At 39.5% G+C, this 20,015-nt stretch overlaps 2 protein-coding genes across 3 annotated transcripts in view; both read right to left on the bottom strand.

Annotated features, from left to right (window-relative positions):
* The window catches only part of LOC127946469 (uncharacterized), a 48,282-nt gene extending 29,884 nt beyond the window's left edge, over positions 1-18,398 (bottom strand). Inside the window, exons 1-2 of one of the 2 annotated variants that reach the window (XM_052543068.1) lie at positions 18,240-18,398; positions 17,039-17,232 (exon numbers count right to left, since the gene is read on the bottom strand). In XM_052543068.1, the coding sequence (XP_052399028.1) occupies positions 17,039-17,232; positions 18,240-18,359 (314 nt within the window). In that variant the 5' untranslated portion in view covers positions 18,360-18,398. The remainder of the gene's footprint in view (positions 1-17,038; positions 17,233-18,239) is intronic. The other variant, XM_052543067.1, reaches the window with a different exon arrangement.
* LOC127946470 (CUB and zona pellucida-like domain-containing protein 1) lies at positions 9,890-13,623 on the bottom strand. The gene is made up of 9 exons (XM_052543069.1): positions 13,433-13,623; positions 13,216-13,357; positions 12,474-12,617; positions 12,340-12,395; positions 11,725-11,906; positions 11,228-11,628; positions 10,636-10,732; positions 10,346-10,535; positions 9,890-10,261 (listed from the first exon to the last, which is right to left on the bottom strand). Exons 1-9 carry the CDS (start codon positions 13,560-13,562, stop codon positions 10,116-10,118), a joined length of 1,488 nt encoding a protein of 495 aa, XP_052399029.1. The 5' UTR covers positions 13,563-13,623; the 3' UTR covers positions 9,890-10,115.
* Positions 18,399-20,015: the final 1,617 nt, after the last annotated feature.

The following is a 20,015-nucleotide window of genomic DNA, read 5'->3' as shown; positions in this document are numbered from 1 at the left end:
GTGAGTGGGGTGGAGTCCAAGCCAATCGTCAGTATATGGGTTTTTAATAATTAAACTAGTAATACATCAAACTACAAATCACACAGAGTAAATATGCGTACGACAATACAAACAGTAAGCTTTATACAATACATAACGAATCCAAATAAAAGAGAGAGAGAGAGAGAGAGAAAATAGAATGAGATCACATAAGGAGCTCAGGTATGAAAATCATAGTCAGTAACTTTTGGAAGCCAACAACAAATCAGATCATAACAACACTTTAAACCAGCATTTAAATCTCCATAGAAAAGTAATACTTGCATGGCCCAGCGCGTGAGCGTGGTCTTTTTGTGAAGCTTTGTGCGCTTGTCCTTTTGAAAACAGCGTGCGTGTGCCGGAGGCCATGTGACGCGCGTGCACGCTTCGCTGGATCTTTGCGTGAGCGTGGAGCACGTGGTCCTTTGTTCTGTCCTTGCGCGGTATTTGAAAGGTTCAACAAACATTGTTCCAGAATTCATCTTCCTTGCGTGGAGAGGCGAATAGTTGAATAAACTTAGTAAAGAAAAGAAACGAACGAAACGAAAGCTTCTAAAGGAGCCATTAAAATGGCCTACGGCCGCGCGGAAGCAACGTTGGAGAGCAGCGTGTCCGAGAACGGAGAAGAGGAAAAGAGGAAGAAGAAACGGGTGGACCTTGTTCGGTCGTTCTTATGGCTTGAAATGGTTCACGCCCCTTTTTCGCGTAAACAGCCAATGAAAGTCCGCGATCTGAAACGGAGGGAAAAGTTCCTTTGTCTCTGTGAAGACAGCCCCCCCCCCCTGGAGATCTAGGGCTTGTCCAAATTCCAGGGATTATTCTAGCAAGTTTGTAATTCAGGTAACATGCATATTTCATTACTTTGCGCTAGATAAATGGGTCTGTCAGAGCATGACGATTAGAACAAGACTAAACATAATAGATATATGTGATCAAAACATGAAGTTACATTCAAATGTAGAATTACACATATTAAAAGATTTGTTTAACACATGATAACACTGCAGATGTTGGGAAACATCTAAATGTACCAAAAGGGAATACGTAATACATGTATAAAACATAAAAACAGAAAGTTAATGAAAACATTCCATAGAATGCATTGTTCAAAAGAAGCCAGTGATTTGGCTTCTCTCCTGTCCTGTGTGGTCGTAAACTTTTACGACCTGCAAAAGTGGGGGTTGCAGAAACATGGCTCTCTTTGAGAAGGTTAAAGTGAGGAGAGACATTTCCTAAAGTATAAGCTTAGCACTTATACTCTTCACATAACAAGGATTAACCATTTTATGCAATCCATAAACATATTTAAAATACATATTAATAATAAAATGAAAGTAAGGAACTTATACGAAAGGTTTCCTTTGTCTCCAGTGTTGGAATGTGGTTGGGGTTTTTCATTTCTTCTTTGAAGCTCGCATGGGCATCGTAAATAATTTAAGTCCAGCCAGGCTGGCGCCAGGCCAGGCACTTGGTGCAAAAAGAGTTTCATTTGGAAAATCTGAATTAAACACATGAATCGATGATCTGCATATCCGTTACACATGGAAGCTTAACATTAGTATTTTTGTCAATAGTTTGTATTATATTTCTCCAATAGATTTTAAGTTCAGAACAAGTCCAAAACATATGCAATAATGTACCCACCTCTGTTTTAAATCTGGGGCAACATTCTGAATATGAATCACTGATCTTGTGTAAACTTCCAGGTGTATAATATTCTCTATGTACAATATTGACCTGCATGAATCTATGTCTACTATTAAATGAAAATGTTAAAGCACTGATGAAATCACAGATGAGTTCCAAAGTGTCTTGTTCAGAAGTACATTCAAGATCTTTTTCCCATTTAAGTCTTGAAGATAATACATCATCCCAATACAAGTCAATGAAATTTGTCTACATATAAGACACAAAACCTTTAGATCCTTTTTTCTCTCTTATAATGCTATCCATTGGGAGTAAAGAGAGAGACCTTAAATTACCATGTATTGTATTTATGTAATTTCTCACCTGAAAGTATTTGAAAAAGTGTTTAACAGGAAGAGAAAACATTATTCTCAACTGTTCAAATGTCATTAGTGTGTCCTCCTCATATAATTCTCCAAACACTTGTATTCCCTTTTTATACCAATATTGTGTTATAAGTATTATAATATAACGACAGTAGCCAATTATATTTTTTCCTGATTTCAAAGTTTGTCTAATGAATGGGTTGTTAAGTACTTGTAATACAAGTCAATGGGATTAACAGCGCCTTTTCTAGAGCTTCGAAGGAACATTTAATCCTAAATACACAATTTTTTCCGAATTCCATAAAAAAGAAATTTTATTTAAAGCTGCAGTAGAGAACTTTTGACGCTCTAGCGGTTAATAAACAGAACTGCTTGCATCTTGCGGAAGAACATCGTAGCCGGAACTACTTCTCTCTGTTTATGTCTATGAAGAATCTGTGACGGCTCGTAAGAGAGGAGGAAGCAATTGCAGGTAATTAGAATGGTTGTTTATTGATGGTAGAAAATACAGCGAAACTGAAAGATGAAGGCACAGTCCAGGATGTGGGCAATGGTGACGGAAGGTCTACAGTGGCGTGAGAAGTGCTGGATGGTGAAGTCGGTGGTGACGGTGTGGACGGTCAATGGATGAAACCAGGAAGTGACCGGAACACTCACACGAAGACGACAACACGAACACAATCCAGAACACTAACACGGGAGACGGTAATCCAACAGGGAGACTGCAACATGAGTGAGGATCTGACAACAGACAGAGAGCGAGGTGAGTATATGTAGCTGAGGGGTGATGAGGATCAGCTGGAGCGAGACAATCAACACCCAGGTGACCACAATCAACTAAACGAGCACATGGAGACAACGTAAGTACAAAAACAACCACAAAACATGACACGGAGGAAACACTGGATTTCCTACCGTGACAGTACCCTCTCCCCTAGGACGTCACCTGACGTTCCCAGCCTGCTTTACCTGTAGATTGTAATCATCTATAAGGTGGTGATCCAATATGTCCCGAGCAGGAACCCAGCTTCTCTCCTCCGGACCGTAACCCTCCCAATCCACCAAGTACTGAAATCCGCGTCCCCTCCGTCTAGAGTCCAGAATACGATTAACCGAATAGGTGGTTTCCCCATTAACGAGGCGGGGGCGGAACCGGGGCAGGCGGATTAAGACGGGAAGAAATCACCGATTTAATTTTGGACACATGGAACACGGGATGAATCCTCCTGTACGCCGGAGGAAGGCTAAAACGCACGGTTACCGGATTAATAATTTTGGTAATAGAAAACGGGCCAATAAATTTGGGAGCAAGTTTGTTAGAAACGGAACGCATAGGAATATTCTGGGTAGAAAGCCACACTCTTTGACCGACGACGTAACGGGGAGGCTTCGACCGGTGGCGATCGGCCTTAGCCTTGGTGCGCGACCTAGCCTGGAGCAGAGCTCTGCGAGCTCTGGTCCAGGTGCGGTGACACCTCTGTACTAGTGCGTGTGCGGAGGGGACCGAAACCTCGGATTCCGTACTGACAAAATTAGGTGGTTGGTACCCTAAACTACACTTAAATGGAGACATGCCCGTAGATGACACTGGCAAAGAATTGTGTGCGTACTCCACAATTGAGAGTTGCTGACACCAGGACGAAGGATTATTGGAAGCCAAACATCGCAAAACCCTTTCGACATCCTGATTGGCTCGCTCGGTTTGACCATTGCTCTGGGGATGGAACCCGGACGAAAGACTAACAGTCGCTCCTAACAATTTACAGAATTCTCGCCAAAATCTGGACACAAATTGGGGACCCCTGTCAGAAACCACGTCCGTCGGAAGGCCATGTATACGGAAGACGTGGTCAATGACAGCTACCGCTGTTTCCTTGGCTGATGGCAATTTGGGCAAGGGAATGAAATGAGTCGTCTTCGAGAACCGGTCCACTACGGTTAAAATCACCGTATTGCCCTTAGAGGGCGGGAGGGCGGTAATGAAATCTAGCGAGATGTGGGACCAGGGTCTCGAAGGGACAGACAGCGGTAAGAGTAACCCCTCTGGAGGTCGATTGGAAGTCTTCCCAATAGCAATCGGTTCGGTGGGCAACGAGCCGGGGGCGTTACCCCTTCTAAGGCAGTCAAAACCTTCGATTCGACCTCCCATCTGAGCGCGGAGATAATGATGGTCCCCGGTAAAATGGGCTCGGGAGTAGCAGTACGATCGGAACGCTCAAAAAGACGGGATAAAGCATCGGGTTTTATGTTTTTGGAACCCGGCCGGTAAGAAAGTGTAAAATCGAAACGACCGAAAAATAATGCCCACCGAGCCTGCCTGGAGTTAAGTCTTTTGGCGGTTCTAATGTATTCGAGATTCTTATGGTCCGTCCATACAATGAAGGGTACACCCGACCCTTCAAGCCAGTGACGCCATTCTTCCAGTGCAAGTTTGACTGCCAACTACTCTCGATTACCAATGTCATAATTAACCTCCGCAGGGGATAAACGGTGAGAATAATACGCGCAAGGATGAACCTTTTCGTCTGAGGATGCGCGCTGGGACAACACTGCTCCTACCCCCACCTCTGACGCGTCGACCTCCACTATGAATTGACGTGAGCGATCAGGGGTGACGAGAATGGGAGCCGAAACAAAGCAGCTCTTCAGTTTGGTAAACGCAGCCTCGGCTGCGTCTGACCACCTGAACGTCAATCTAGGGGAGGTCAAAGCGGTCAGAGGCGCGGCTAGTTGGCTGAAATTGCGAATGAAACGCCGGTAAAAATTGGCGAACCCCAGAAATCTCTGCAGGGCCTTGCGAGACTCTGGGGATGGCCAATCTGCCACAGCCTTAACCTTATCAGGGTCCATGCGAACACCCTCAGTCGAAATGATGTGTCCTAGAAAAGAAACAGACTGTGCATGAAAAACGCATTTCTCCGCCTTGACAAACAACCCATTCTCTAGCAACCGCAGAAGCACTCGTCGTACGTGTTGCATGTGTTCCTGGAGAGACGAAGAAAAAATCAATATGTCATCCAGGTAAACATATATAAATAGATCGACCATGTCTCGTAACACGTCATTAACGAGTGCTTGAAAGACTGCCGGCAAGTTGGTTAGCCCGAAGGGCATGACGCAATACTCAAAATGGCCTCTAGGGGTGTTAAAAGCAGTCTTCCACTCATCCCCCTCCCTGATGCGGACCAAATGATAAGCATTACGTAAGTCCAATTTAGTGAAAACAGACGCTCCCTGCAACCTCTCAAAAGCTGAAGACATAAGCGGTAAAGGATAGGTATTCTTTACCGTTATGTTGTTCAACCCTCGGTAGTCAATGCAAGGTCGCAAGGATCCGTCCTTCTTTCCCACAAAAAAGAACCCCGCCCCCGCTGGAGAAGAGGAAGGGCGGATGAACCCCGTTGCTAGAGAACTGGATATATATTTCTCCATGGCCGCCGTCTCTGGAATAGACAAGGAATATAACTTGCCCTTAGGCGGAGAAGTACCTGGCAATAACTCTATCGCACAGTCATAGGGACGATGAGGAGGAAGAGAATCAGCCCGAGACTTACTGAACACCTCCCTCAGGTCGTGGTACTCCGCGGGCACGTTAGCCAAATCCACTGCCTCCCCCTGAAACACAGACTCAGAAACATTAACACCAGCAGACAAAAGACAAGACAAATGACATTCCTCGCTCCAGCTAACCACAGATCCGAGAAGCCAATCGATCCTTGGGTTGTGTTTCTGGAGCCAGGTGTGACCGAGAACAATGGGGGATAGAGGTGAGTCCGTGATGAAGAATGACATCTCTTCCGTATGGTTGCCAGCTGTGATGAGCGAAACCGGTAGAGTGGTCTGTGTGATGATCGGCAATTTGTGTCCGTTGAGTGCAAAAGGTGCAATGGGGTGTTTGAGGGAGGTGAGAGGAATGTTGAGCTTCCTGGCGAATTTGCAGTCCATGAAACTGCCCTCGGCCCCAGAATCCACCAAAGCGTGAAGATTAAGTGCGTGGGTAGACCACCGTAGACTCACCGGAAGGAGTGTCGATGTAGATGAGGTCTTCTTGGCAGAGATCCCACCCGATAGTAGCCTCGGTTTTACTATCGGGCTTGGTCTTTTACCGGACAGCGCTGGATGTGATGTTCTTGGCTGCCACAGTATAAACACAGTCCCAGGGATCTCCGCCTGATCCTCTCCTCCCGGGAGAGCCGAGCTCGCCCCACCTGCATGGGTTCAGAATCTCCAGGTGGGCTGACCGCAACCTCTGAGCGCTGACGCTGAGCCTCCGGTCTGGTCGCGAGAACAACTCTCCCCCTCCGTCTGTCGGCTTGGTCGAGTCGGTTGTCTATCCTGATGGTGAAGTCAATAAGACCATTGAGAGAAGTGGGGAGTTCAGCGGCGCGGATCTCCTGTTGGATGTGGTCAGCCAACCCATGCAGGAAGTGATCCCACTGCGCCTCTTCGTTCCACTTACACTCCGCCGCCAGGGTGCGGAACTCGATGGCATAGTCGGATACGGACCTCTCCTCCTGGCGTAGATCCGTGAGAAGTCTAGCCGCCTCCCTCCCGGTGACGGAGCGGTCGAAGACTCGTCTCATCTCCACCGAAAGGGTGTGGAACGATGCACAGCAGCTGTCCTGGTTCTCACACACCGCCGTTCCCCAGAGGGCAGCCCTCCCCGTCAGTAGGGACAAGACGAAAGCCACCTTCATCTCCTCGGTGGTGAACGTGCGGGGCTGTAAGGCGAAGTGTAGAGAACAATGTGACAGAAATGATCGACAAAAGTTTGGCTCACCCGCATATTTCTCAGGAATGGGGAGGCGTGGTTCGGGCTGGGAAATCCCTCCGGAGACGATCGGCGGTGTGGGTGGCGTGGGAGGCGCAGCGGGTGGCGGTTGTTGTTGCTGTTGAGCCTGTAGAGCGAGCTCGGACACCTTCGTCACCATTGCTTGGAAGGCTCGACCCATCTCATCTATCGCCTTGTCTTGGCGCTCCATACGATCAACGACTCTCTGCAGAATGTCCTCTAGATGAGATGGGGAGCGATTGCCTGCTGCTTCCATGATGGTCAGATCCTACTGTGACGGCTCGTAAGAGAGGAGGAAGCAATTGCAGGTAATTAGAATGGTTGTTTATTGATGGTAGAAAATACAGCGAAACTGAAAGATGAAGGCACAGTCCAGGATGTGGGCAATGGTGACGGAAGGTCTACAGTGGCGTGAGAAGTGCTGGATGGTGAAGTCGGTGGTGACGGTGTGGACGGTCAATGGATGAAACCAGGAAGTGACCGGAACACTCACACGAAGACGACAACACGAACACAATCCAGAACACTAACACGGGAGACGGTAATCCAACAGGGAGACTGCAACATGAGTGAGGATCTGACAACAGACAGAGAGCGAGGTGAGTATATGTAGCTGAGGGGTGATGAGGATCAGCTGGAGCGAGACAATCAACACCCAGGTGACCACAATCAACTAAACGAGCACATGGAGACAACGTAAGTACAAAAACAACCACAAAACATGACACGGAGGAAACACTGGATTTCCTACCGTGACAGAATCACAAAGGTACTGGGTTACTCCGCCGCGGTACCCCCGAAGCAATCTAAAATAGTCCGAATATAAACACTTATAATAGGTGCACCCTAGTGATTCAGGACAAGCTAAAAACACGGTTTGGAAAATGGATTCATGGTGTACTCGCTTATTATGTTCATTTTTCTACATTTTGAACACAAACAAAGTTACGGACCGCAGCTCTGATTGGTTGTTTTTTACCGGGAGCGATGGAGTTTCTGCAAATGGCAATAGGACACTGGGAGGAGTCAGAGGAGCTTGATTTTTTTCAAAGATTATCTGTCTCATATTCTACTGTCAGGACATAATGACAGGTTTAATAAATATGTAAAAAATATTTTTTTACAAAAGTTCCCTACAGCACCTTTAAGGGCATTTTCTCCGCAGTCAAATTTAGTGGCACCATAACACTTTTATTAATATTAATTTTATAACGAGATATGTCTATTAAGTTTTACAACAATTGAGATTAAATAGGTAGAGATGCTTCAGGATTAGTTAGATATAACAAAACATCATCCGCGTACAATGATATTTTGTGTACACAACCTCCTACCTCTAGTCCAGATATGGATTCATTTGCCCGTATTGCTATGGCCAGGGGTTCCACTGCTAACGCAAAAAGTAGTGGAGACAGAGGACGTCCATGTCTGGTTCCCCTTGATAGATGAAAGTACGAATATAAATCGGAATTAGTACGGACAGTTGCCGATGGACTTCCATACAACATTCAAATCATATCAATAAATCTAGGACCGAAATTCATTTTATGCAAATAGCTATCAAATAAGGCCATTCTACTCGGTCGAAAGCTTTTTCTGCATCTAAAGAAAGAGCGATCACCGGAGAATCCATTTGTTTTGCCGAGTAAATAATGTTCATTAATCTTCGTATATTATCGAAAGAGCATCTATTTTTTTTTTTATAAATCCAGTTTGATCCATATGAATTAAACTAGGTAAAACCCTCTCTTAACGTAATGCAATCATTTTAGTAATAATTTTATAGTCAGAATTAAGCAGTGAGATCGGCCTTTACAAGGTACATAGATTAGGGTCTTTGCCAGGTTTCAGCAGGACTGTAATTAAAGCCTGATTTAAAATCTCTGGTAATTCTTTAATATAAATTGTCTCCTCATATATTGAAAGCAATGGGTCAGCTAATTTAGAGAAAAACGTTCTATAAAAGTCCATGGAAAAACCGTCCAAACCAGGTGTTTTACCCCCAGCTAATGCAGCAAAAGCAGACTGAATCTCTTCTTTTAAAATGTCTTTTTCCAGTTCTTCTCGTCATTATCACATAAGACTGGGATATTTAATTTGCTTAAGAAGTTTTGGATTTCAGCTTCCTCTACTCCTTGAGACTTATACAGCAATTTATAAAAATCTAAGGATTCTTTGTTAATTGATTTTGGATGTTTAATACTTTTATTACCTAAAGAGCATATTTTAGTTATTGATTTACTAATGTCTTCTTTTCTTATTTGCCATGCTAATACTTTTCCCATCTTATCCGCGTGTTCGTAATACCTCTGTCCTGATCTGAGAAGTGCATTTTCTGCTTCTTTAGATGACAAAATATTGTATTCCAAATTGTTAGATTGAAATTGTTGCAACAGCTGAGTATCCTTAGTCTTGAAGTGTTCTCTTTCCATTATTAAAATGTATTTTTCAAGCAGTTGTGATTATTTTTGATATTTTCTTTTCAATCTAAATCTAGATTGAAGACACATCTCTTCAGCCAAGCATTCATATAACGAATCTCATACCCTTGTTCCCAGTTAGATCAGATAAAAGTCACAAATATATTTTTTTACTTGAAACATTGCATGAACAGCAGCTACGCTAATTCATTTCCATTTGTCTCTCTGTTCCTGCCCAGGAATGCCCATCTCGAGGTATCTAGAGATTACACCAGTTCAAGCATGGATCCAGGCTCATAAAAAGACCTCAGATGACCCAACACCTGTGAAGAGATGATGCTGACCCCTGAGAGGACCTCAGATTACACCAACTTGAATCATCATGAACAACTGCAAAAATGTATCTATATTGTAATTATTAAGATCACACTTGCTTTTTATGAGCTTCTGCCTAAAATTAATTAATGTGAGCTAACTGTATGATTCTATTATCTTGAACTTTTCTTATGTGAAATCAAGATTACTTGGACACATTCACTTCTGATAAATTCTAATGTAGCACATCCATTTTCTTTAAAGATGCTTTGAAACTGTGTATTGTGAAAAGTGCTACACAAATAACTTTGATTTAAATTGAATCAATAGCATATATTTATCCGTTTTTATTCAGTGCATTTAATATATTAGAATACATGTAAACACCACAAGCAGTTCACAAAGAGACAATTAATCATACATAAAAGGCCGAACAAATGTTTTTTGCAATATTCCCAAACCAAAAAATATTTTTTGAAGAAACTGTAGAAATACATGCCACCAAAATATGTTAATTAGCTGTTTGCCATAATTTCATTGTAGTCTGAACCGATCTGATTAAATCTCATCTGATTTCAGAAGTTGGTAGTTGACCTTTGATCCCCTGGATTTGTAGACCATCATTCCACACACCATGGCAACTACTGATACGACACACCCGGCCACGAAAACAAGGTTCATGTTCAAGCTTTGGCTGATGGCATCTTTAAAGGAATAAGGGATATTAGCTGTTATAACTATATCTTTTGATTAAACAATCCACATAAAAAAACCAAGTTAGGATGTACCAGAAAATGATGCACTCCTCTTCAGCCGCAGTGGTCCCTGGGAGATGAAGTGGATGTCAGTCTGGATGGCTGCTTCTCTTTTGTGAACATGTGAGGGTGGTGCAACCTGTGTGCCATTGGTGCATCCCTTAGCGCAACGTGTGTTGGGATTGTTAGCTTCACATATCATAATGAAGCAGCTGATAAACACCTAGAGAGAGAAAGAGTGACGAATCAAAAAAACACATTCACTATTCTAGTAATATAAGGTATGTGCATCATACATTTGTATATTTTTTGTCCATCCTTACCTGGTCATATTGTCCAATGAACTTGAAAGCCTCCAAACTGAACTTTACACTGGGCTGGTGACTTGTGTGGATGATAACAGTTTCATCAACCCCACATCTGACACACAGTGACAAATTGGATTGAATTAATTTGTTGGAAAATGACAGACAAAGCATTTCCTTGGACACAGTACATAGTGACTAATGTAATTGATAATATAGCGATTTCAAAACTTCATCAGTTAAAAATTAAAACTAATATGTTTTGTGTCTGAAAGGAAAATATATTTGTGTGTACAACTGTTAACTGAAATAATATATTTATAAAAGTAACATTTTACTACTTTCTTCAATTTACTTAAGATATATAACAATACATATTAAATAGAAATTAATAAAAAGTACACACACACATATATAAATCTGATTTTGCATGACATGTCTTAAATGTCTGTTTTTCAATTGAAACTTGGCAAGAAGATATACTGATTTAATCTGGAATATGACAATCAAACTGTGTTTCCATGCCAAACATAAACCTGACTTATTTAAATTGAAAGGTCATTGTGTAAAACATATGGCTTTATTGCTTTTAGTGATTTTGTATTCCTACCCATTTGTGATGATGGGATAAGAGATGGGATAATTAGGATTATCATAGGGTGTAGCTACACAGGACTCAAGGAAGACCTCAGTGTTTTGTATGACACTGACAGGGGCGATCTCCATGTAGATCCTTTCTCCAACGTTGTAATCCAGTGGGTAGCTGCTGGGATTTCTTGTGTTTATGAAGGAACCAGACTGATAAAACTCAAACTGATAGCTGAATGAGCCGAATCCTCTCTCTGTGAAGTTGACGGCTGGCCTGTGAGCATCAAACCTCGTGGTGATGCTGCTCTTTTTCTGGTATTTGCACATAACTTCAATTTCGAATACATTTTTCCTGGTTATGATGTGGTTTGGATTATCATAGGTAACAATTGTGTTCTTGAAGGAAATATGTTCATCAGTCTCCTACAGAAAAATAAATATCAGTTTACATGCAGTGAAAGTTTTTATTTTATTTTATTTTTTTATACAGTATTTATTAAAACTCATTGCGCTTCTTACTTCAATCTGAGTACCGCATCCGCTTAGAGAGAAAGTTGTAAACACATGCGTCTCGTTGGAAGAAACTGCACAGGAAGCATTGTTGTTCAGCCGCAAGTGATCTCCATGAATACCCGAAATAGTGGCTCTTTCTATTGACACTGACATTTTGTCCTTAGTACAGGTCACTTGTGCTCTTGGACCTTGAACAAATACAGAACGATTGTAAGAATGCAGATATATAAACATCCATTTGCTTCAAGAAAAAAGGATGTGTGGTTTCTTTGCACAATGTTAATAATAAGCACATGATTTGTAAACTAATACATTTTGATGTTTGTATCACCTAACCAGTTCCATATCTATGGCTTTTCTGATATTGTAAACTTGCCAGGTAGCCCATCTGGTACAATGTTGCATTTGTGTTGCAAAGCACTCTGGTACAAATCCAGTGAAAATAAATCACAACACTCCATACAAAGAGCCACTTGGTGTGGCATGGCATAGTGGCTTTAGCAAATGTGTTTTAATCTCACATTTGCTTTTGTTAACACTATCGATTAGACTTATGGTCAGGAATGTTTTGTTCATGACTCATGACTAGTAAGATGCATTTCAATGAACACTGTAAATTACCTGCAGCCTCCACCACAACAATTACACACCTCATCTCAGATTGATAGTTCCTGGACCTAAAATATTAAGAAGATTAATCAGCTTCTTTTGATATGGCACGTTTTTATTGAATTAATCTCACTGTGTAATCATACCCATTTTGCCCCTCTGCAATGAAGCAAATTGGAAAATGTTGGCCATAATTCTCTGACGTTGGTGTCCAGTTGATCACATACTCCCCAGTGGTGGTGGTCTCCTTTGTGCTATTCAGAGGTCCACTAAAGACCACATCACTGATCCTGAGAAAAAAACAAAACAAAAACATCCAATAGGATGCACATATATTGGATTAGAAACGTAAATAAAATTAACCCGTTATAGTGAAGGTCTAGATAAGTGGTTTTCAACCTTTTTGACTCCAAGGTCTTCCACTGCCCAGAGTAAAAATGGTATTTATCAACCTTGGTTAACATGACAATATAATTCTATTACATTCTTTTGGAAGTGAATGTTTTTGATGGAAAGCTTTTGGGCTGGAAATTGTTAAGCCAATCTTTGTTGTACAATTGTACTGTTTTAAGAGGGCTACTGCCTGGCAGAGTTTACCTACAGAATTAATTCAACTTCCAAGCAAGTGTGTAAGAACTGGTTAAAGCTAAACTCTGTGGGACGTTGGCTCTCCAGGAGCAGGACTGAACATTCCTGATCTAGATTAATCCAGTTTATGCTCTGAGGAAAGTTATCTCTGAGAAAAAAATCATGGTCTTCCTCTTCCTAGAAATTTCCAGTGTGTTGGAGCTAAACTCTACAGAACTTTGCCCATCCAGGAGTAGGACTGGACACCCCTGGTCCAGAAAAAAAAAATGTATTTACTGTTATCAGACATTTCCATCATACCTTGAGAAGGTTGCAGTAGCCTTTACTCTGATCTCTAGCTCCTGATTGACACGAGCCTGTAGATGTTCTCCCTGATTAGGTGTTGGGTGGATGAACCGAGGTAGATATTCACCCTCGATGCAAGATGGTGCAGGAGCTTCCACTAAAACCAAAAGATAATATAAAGACTGTGGCAGAACAACACAATTAAAAAACTGATTTCAGCAGCGGACGGTACCTTCTACTGCAAACTGGAGAGGTATTTTGCTCAATGGTGGATTGGAAGATGAATTAATGAAGGGAGATCTGACCACCGCGGCCATGGCAGTGTAGTTTAGAGTTATGTTCTGGGTGGGATAGTCTTCCATGACCAGCTCGAATGCATAAAAACCACGTGAAGCATTGACAAAGTTTGACAGAGTACAGGTGCTCTGGAAAGAAGAAAGAAATGATCTAAATAAACTCATTATTAGCAACCAAATCAGCCAAGAACATGTAGAAGAATGAAAAGAAACACTTCTTATTTCTGTGTAGTGGCCAGTTAACTGTATATTTCACTGCTGTCCATGACAATGTACATGGTTATATATTATTCCTCACCTGGTCCAAATTGAATCCTGCAGGTTTGTGGCACATTCCACACTCATTTGCAGAACTAATTCCATATCTACACCTGACCTTGTCTTTATCTGGATCACAGGACAAAAGATTGTAGTTCCTGGCGCAGTTCTGAGGAACTCTAGAAACAATCCAAAAACAGTCATCTTGAAATGTGTATAGGCAAACAGGCTCCAAGAAGTACTTATTAGACTGCAATCTATGGAGCCAGAAGAGTCTCAATAAAGATAAATGCGCACACTACAGTCACATATGCACACACAGGATTCATAGATGCACACACATGATTCATAAATACACACACAAGATGCACAAATGCGCACAAAATTCACAAATGCACACACAAAATTTAAAAAGCACAGAAGATTCACAAATGCATACAAAATTCAGAAATGCACACAAAAATCAGAAATACACACACAATTCAGAAATGCAAACAACATTTACAAATGCACTCAAGATTCACAAATGCAAAGGACAAGATTCAGAAATGTATTTCTGATGCACACACACATATATCTTGATTTACAAACTGCTTGCGGTCTGTGAACTTCACTGCATTTGTGTGTGAATTTTGAGACTCCCCTGACTTGGCTCAACACACAAATGCTTTTTTTTAAACAGGGAATGATCAGCAACCAATCAGATATCTCCCTTCTTTTAGCCAATCACAAGAATGCACCCCATGAGGGGGGGTTGTTTACTTATAGGCCAATCACATGAACGTGTTCACACAGCAATTGCTATTAAATTGTATGAAAATACAGATGTTTAGATTACAATTCAGGTTTATTTTTTATTATTTTTTACACAATATAAATTTAAAAGTGTCTCAATACATATAGCCCAGTGACTGCAGAAAAAAAGTTAACCATGGATTCATAAATTTGCAATAGGCAATTATTTCATTTTATTGAAATATTTTAATGAAAGTAAAAAAAAAAAATGTTTAAACCTTTTTGAATATTTAAATATATCTAAATATTCTTTTGGATGCAATATAGAAGTCACTTTAATTATAATATTCAGTCCCTACATGAAGAGATAGTCAGTGGTCCGCTGCAAGAGGAAAGTGGCTCTCTGGCTGCGAAAAGTGGGTCTGCGGCTGTCGTTCGCTTAGGAAAGTGAGTTGATCGCTGCGTGAGGAAAGTGAATCGTTCGCTCAACTTCGCTGCTTGAGGAAAGTGAATCGTTCGCTGAGGAAAGTGAGTCGCTCGCTGGGTGAGGAAAGTGAGTCGTTCGCTGCGTGACTCGTGAGGAAAGTGAGTCGCTCACTGGGTGAGGAAAGTGAGTCGTTCGCTGCGTGACTCGTGAGGAAAGTGAGTCGCTCGCTGGGTGAGGAAAGTGAGTCGTTCGCTGCGTGAGGAAAGTGAGTCGTTCGCTGATTGGCTTATAAGTAAACAATCCCCCACGTGGGGTGCATTCTTGTGATTGGCTAAAACAAGGGAGATATCTGATTGGTTGCAGATCATTCCCTGTTTAAAAAAAGGCATTTGTGTGTCCAGCCAAGTCAACAAGTATAGGTCTCGGCAAGAAAGTAATGGGAGTTACAAGATCAAGGTGTTTTTACACCATGATACCTGATTGGTTGATGTAATAGTGACGTTAGGTTTAGGGGTGGGGTTGAGTAAGGGGGATCATTTAGATTGCATGATTCAGAAACACCCAGCAGTTTTAAACCACCCACATGGTGATAAACGCCCACTTTTGTTCTGCAGAGACCTAAGTCTCCAAGTCAAGGGAGTCTCAAATTTGTTTGTAAATCAAGATATATGTGTGTGTGCATCAGAAATACATTTCTGAATCTTGTCCTTTACATTTGTGAATCTTGAGTGCATTTGTAAATGTTGTTTGCATTTCTAAATTTTGTGTGTATTTCTGAATTTTGTGTGCATTTCTGAATTTTGTATGCATTTGTGAATCTTCTGTGCTTTTTAAATTTTGTGTGTGCATTTGTGAATTTTGTGTGCATTTGTGTATCCTGTGTGTGTATTTATGAATTATGTGTGTGCATGTATGAATCATATGTGTGCATATGTGACTGTAGTGTGTGCATTTATCTTTATTGAGACTCTTCTGGCTCCATAGCAATCTGCATCCATCAAGACAACAAAGGCTTTTGACATAATTAATTCAATAAATGTCAAATGTTATTTTCTAATAAAATAAAATGTATATCAAGCAATACAAGGTCAGCTCAGTAGAGCCGTTTGGGTACTACGGCACCACAGGTTGCTACCGTCAGATGTGTGCAGAAGAGAGCAGAGAGTGGTGCGCAGACCGATGAGACTTTCAGTGAGTGAAAAACAATGGCATTCTCAAAAATTAGGAAAGCTGACAGGTCCTGAAAAAGTCTGAAATCTAACAGCATCAAATTTAAGTCCATACAAAGTCTTAAATGGTACAACCAAGTCTAAATTATGGTTTCAGGAGGTTTTCTTAAATGTCGGGATGGAAAGACAAGAATAGTGATGATGATTTTATTGAATAAACATGAGCACTGCACATTTCAAAGTTTGTTGCTGTTTTGTGTAAATCTGTTACCAGGGAAACCTTTATATTCCCACCAATATCGCCACCTACTGGAGACAATAATGGATACAATAATATGGAAACGAATTATAAATTATGAAAATATAATACATGTGCAATATAATTTTTTTGTAATAGTATTACACTAACATCATTGTTTGTTGGTTACATTATGAACGCTGAGCATTTTAACAGTGTTTAACAGATTAAAGGGAGATCAGAATTTTGGATGTACATGTTTTCTTTAAAGGGGTCTTATTTTTTTATTTTTTTTAGTTTAATCCTAAAAGTATAAATTGGACATGAAATATATATATTTTTTTATGTAAAAAAAAAAAAACAAATGAATGGAGGTTGTACATTTCTTTAAGAAGCAGATAGAAAAAGAGGAGTTTTATTGCAGGCAAAAATCTTTCGATGAATTTGATGATTTTACCTTACAATGGGAAGAGTGGTAGCGACTGGAGATGTGTTGGGTTTAGAGGTGTCAGATCTCTCTCCGAGGTCAATATGTGTGAGAAGTCCCCAGTTTCCACCATATACGTTATATAAGGTGTAGATCCAGCAGCAACTACTTTGTCTGTTCACACATGCATTTCATTTATAGTAAACCAGTTGTAATAAACTAGTTATATTCTACAGTACTATTATATTATGGTGAATTAGATTGGTCAAAATGATTAATTGTGCTTACTGCAGCTGAAATGGGCTATTGTTGGGGACGGTTCTTTTCACCACTGCCTCAGTCTGGCACCAGCTACCACCATTGGGACTGGTGTCCACTTGACCACCCACAAAAGAGGTTCTACTGCCACAATTTCCAGACCTGCACGTCCAGGAGTCAGTTGCATAACAGCTATGATAGGCCTCCTTGAAGCGGATATCCACCTGAAAAAAATAATAATACAGATTTAAGTACTCTATCAAAATAAAACCATTATAGCTACTGTCTGATAAGCCTAGGAATCAAACTCCAATGTCTGCTACAACACCCCTAACATCCTTCATTGTTCCTGCATAGATATAATTACCATCAACTTTCTGGAATAAAATGGCAGATTCCTTTGTCTTTACTAAGGTTGATTTCATAATTCCTGTCCTAAATATTAATTATGTTGTTATGTTAATGTAATACTGTTTTAATCTTGAATTGTCATAATTTAAGATCTCACATCTGGGTGTAGGACAAGGATAAATGACAAAATTGTCTATACATAAAATTATTTTAAAGAAGTAGCAAATAGAAATTCTGAAAGCATGTAAAAATAAAAAATGTTTTAATGTGACATTTATCTTAAATGTATAAAAGACATATGTATACACACAAAACAATATATTCTCACACGTATAGCCAAAAAATATGTAATTATGATTTTACCAAGGGTATAAATATATTATATATATATATATATATATATATATATATATATATATATATATATATATATTTAAAATGCAATTTATTGCTGTGATCAAAACTGAATTTTCTGCATCACTTCTCCAATCATCAGTGTCACATAAATCTTCAAAAAACATTCTAATATGCTATTATTATTATTTGATTGTAAAATAAAAATTAAAAATTAAATTCATGCATTTAACTGACAGTTTTATCCAAAGCAACTCACAGTGCATAGGATAACATTTTTTACCTAACATATAGTATACAGTACATGTAGTATAACATTTTTTTTAAACTATAGTAATATTTAAAATATTATTGTTTTTACTGTCGTTTAATCAAATCATAGTGAGCAGAAGACACACACACACACACACACACACAAACCTTATTCCAAACTTTTGACTGGTGTACTGTATAATTTTAGTTAATTAAAAAAAAAAAATCCTCATTAAAAGTACCCATAACTGAAGAAATATAATAAAGTTCTCACCCTATAGGTGCCATCAGTGTTCTTTCTGGAGTTGAAGGACATTGATCCTCCATAGAAGTGTGAGGCTGAGGCTGTGGATGCCAGCAGCAGCAGAGCTGAGAGCAGAGCAGAGACAGACATGATGATGCTGGATGAGACCTGACAACTGATCACTGCACTACCTTTTTAAAGACCTGATGGAGGAAGTCATCTAAAAAAATAAAGTAAAAAAGATTAAAGATTAAAGTTCCACTCCTACCCTAAAAATGATTGGCATGCAGTTTTTCAGTTCCATAGCTTCCTTATACATCTAGAAATTCAGTTTGAGGTCTCGTTTTGATCTCATACAGTGCTGGTATTTTAGAAGTATTTATATACTTCCATATTTATTATAGTTTTCATTCCAAATTTTGCGCTTTTATGTCTTTTAAGTTTTTATTTAGGATTTGTTGTGTGCATTTTCATTAGCTTCTTTTTTGTTTGTCTGCATGTTTCCTTTTCTCTTTTTTCAGTTTCGTTTTATTTCCACTTATAATTACAGTGCTTCAATTTATTTGAGTTACTTTCCAAGGCAAAAAATGTTTTTATTTTAGTTTAGTCTTAACAATAATAACATAACAGTGATAAATAAAATAAAAATAAAAATAACAATAAAAATAACAACAAAATATTCTTAGTTTTAATTAAAAATAATAACCATGCTAGAGCAAATACAAGCATGTACATGTTTTTTGTTTTTAGTGATTTGTTTGTTTTTGTTTTGTTTGTTTTTTATGTGAAAACATTTTCTTTTTGAAATACTAAATACTTATTTTTATTTGATTGTGCATTTTATTAAAATGGCAAGTTTGAGAAAAGTTACCTATTTCAGTTAATTAAATTATAATAAACTTAAACTGAGTTTAAAAATGTGTTAAATCTTGTATATATAAAAGTTTTAATGAAATGGGTTAACATTAATATAATAGAAAAAAACATTCTGCCATGGCTTACTGATCATTTTTTATATGATTGTACTATATAATAATTTTGATTGTTCATGATGATCTTTAGCAGTGTTGAAAATGTACTGCACTTTATTACATAATATTATCGCTACTGAAGTCTTCCTGTTGGTCAAATTCAAGCTGAAACTGTCCAGTCAGTCCAGTTTTACATGGTAAGTTATATCGCTTCAATCTTTAAAAAAAAAAAAAAAATGTGCAAATGTGAAAGTAGATTCAACAAATGCTGCAAATCCAGTCAAAACATTCAAAGGTCATTAGCTGGCAAACTTTAATTATAGAAAAAGCAAAGGATTGAAGGAAACACAGTGAATACTCTCTTGTCAGTTTGAGAGGTTTTTCATTGAAAATGCATGTAGATCATCAAATACATGTTTGTCCGTTACAATTGTTGGTTTATTTTATGCATTATATCATCAAATGCAGTAGAGAGCCTATGGAAGAGTTTTACTTTAATACCTTGCCATATACTGTATCAGAGATTTCTGCTCCTCCATTACAGATGCTTTGTTTGTTTTCTCATCTTCTTACGATTAATTTGTGTTTGACAGGTTTGACAGAGTAATTGAGGTATGTAATGAGGATGTTGAGTTACTTTTTGGCGGTATGCTATTAATCTTAAGTAGCCATTTACTGGATACTTTCATCCAAACTTAGTTTCATTGTTACATGTGAGGATCAGATTACATGATATTTGAACTCTACAGTCTGGCGCTTTATCTACTGACTGGAACGAGTGTGGAACACAGACATTGAAGATAAAATGATTAATGATAACAAACATTTACCACAG

The sequence above is a fragment of the Carassius gibelio genome, chromosome A24 (genome assembly GCF_023724105.1).
Source record: "Carassius gibelio isolate Cgi1373 ecotype wild population from Czech Republic chromosome A24, carGib1.2-hapl.c, whole genome shotgun sequence".
NCBI classification, from domain to species: Eukaryota; Metazoa; Chordata; class Actinopteri; order Cypriniformes; family Cyprinidae; genus Carassius; species Carassius gibelio.
Note: the sequence above shows the minus strand (reverse complement) of the source record. Positions and strands in the feature narration are given on the sequence as shown.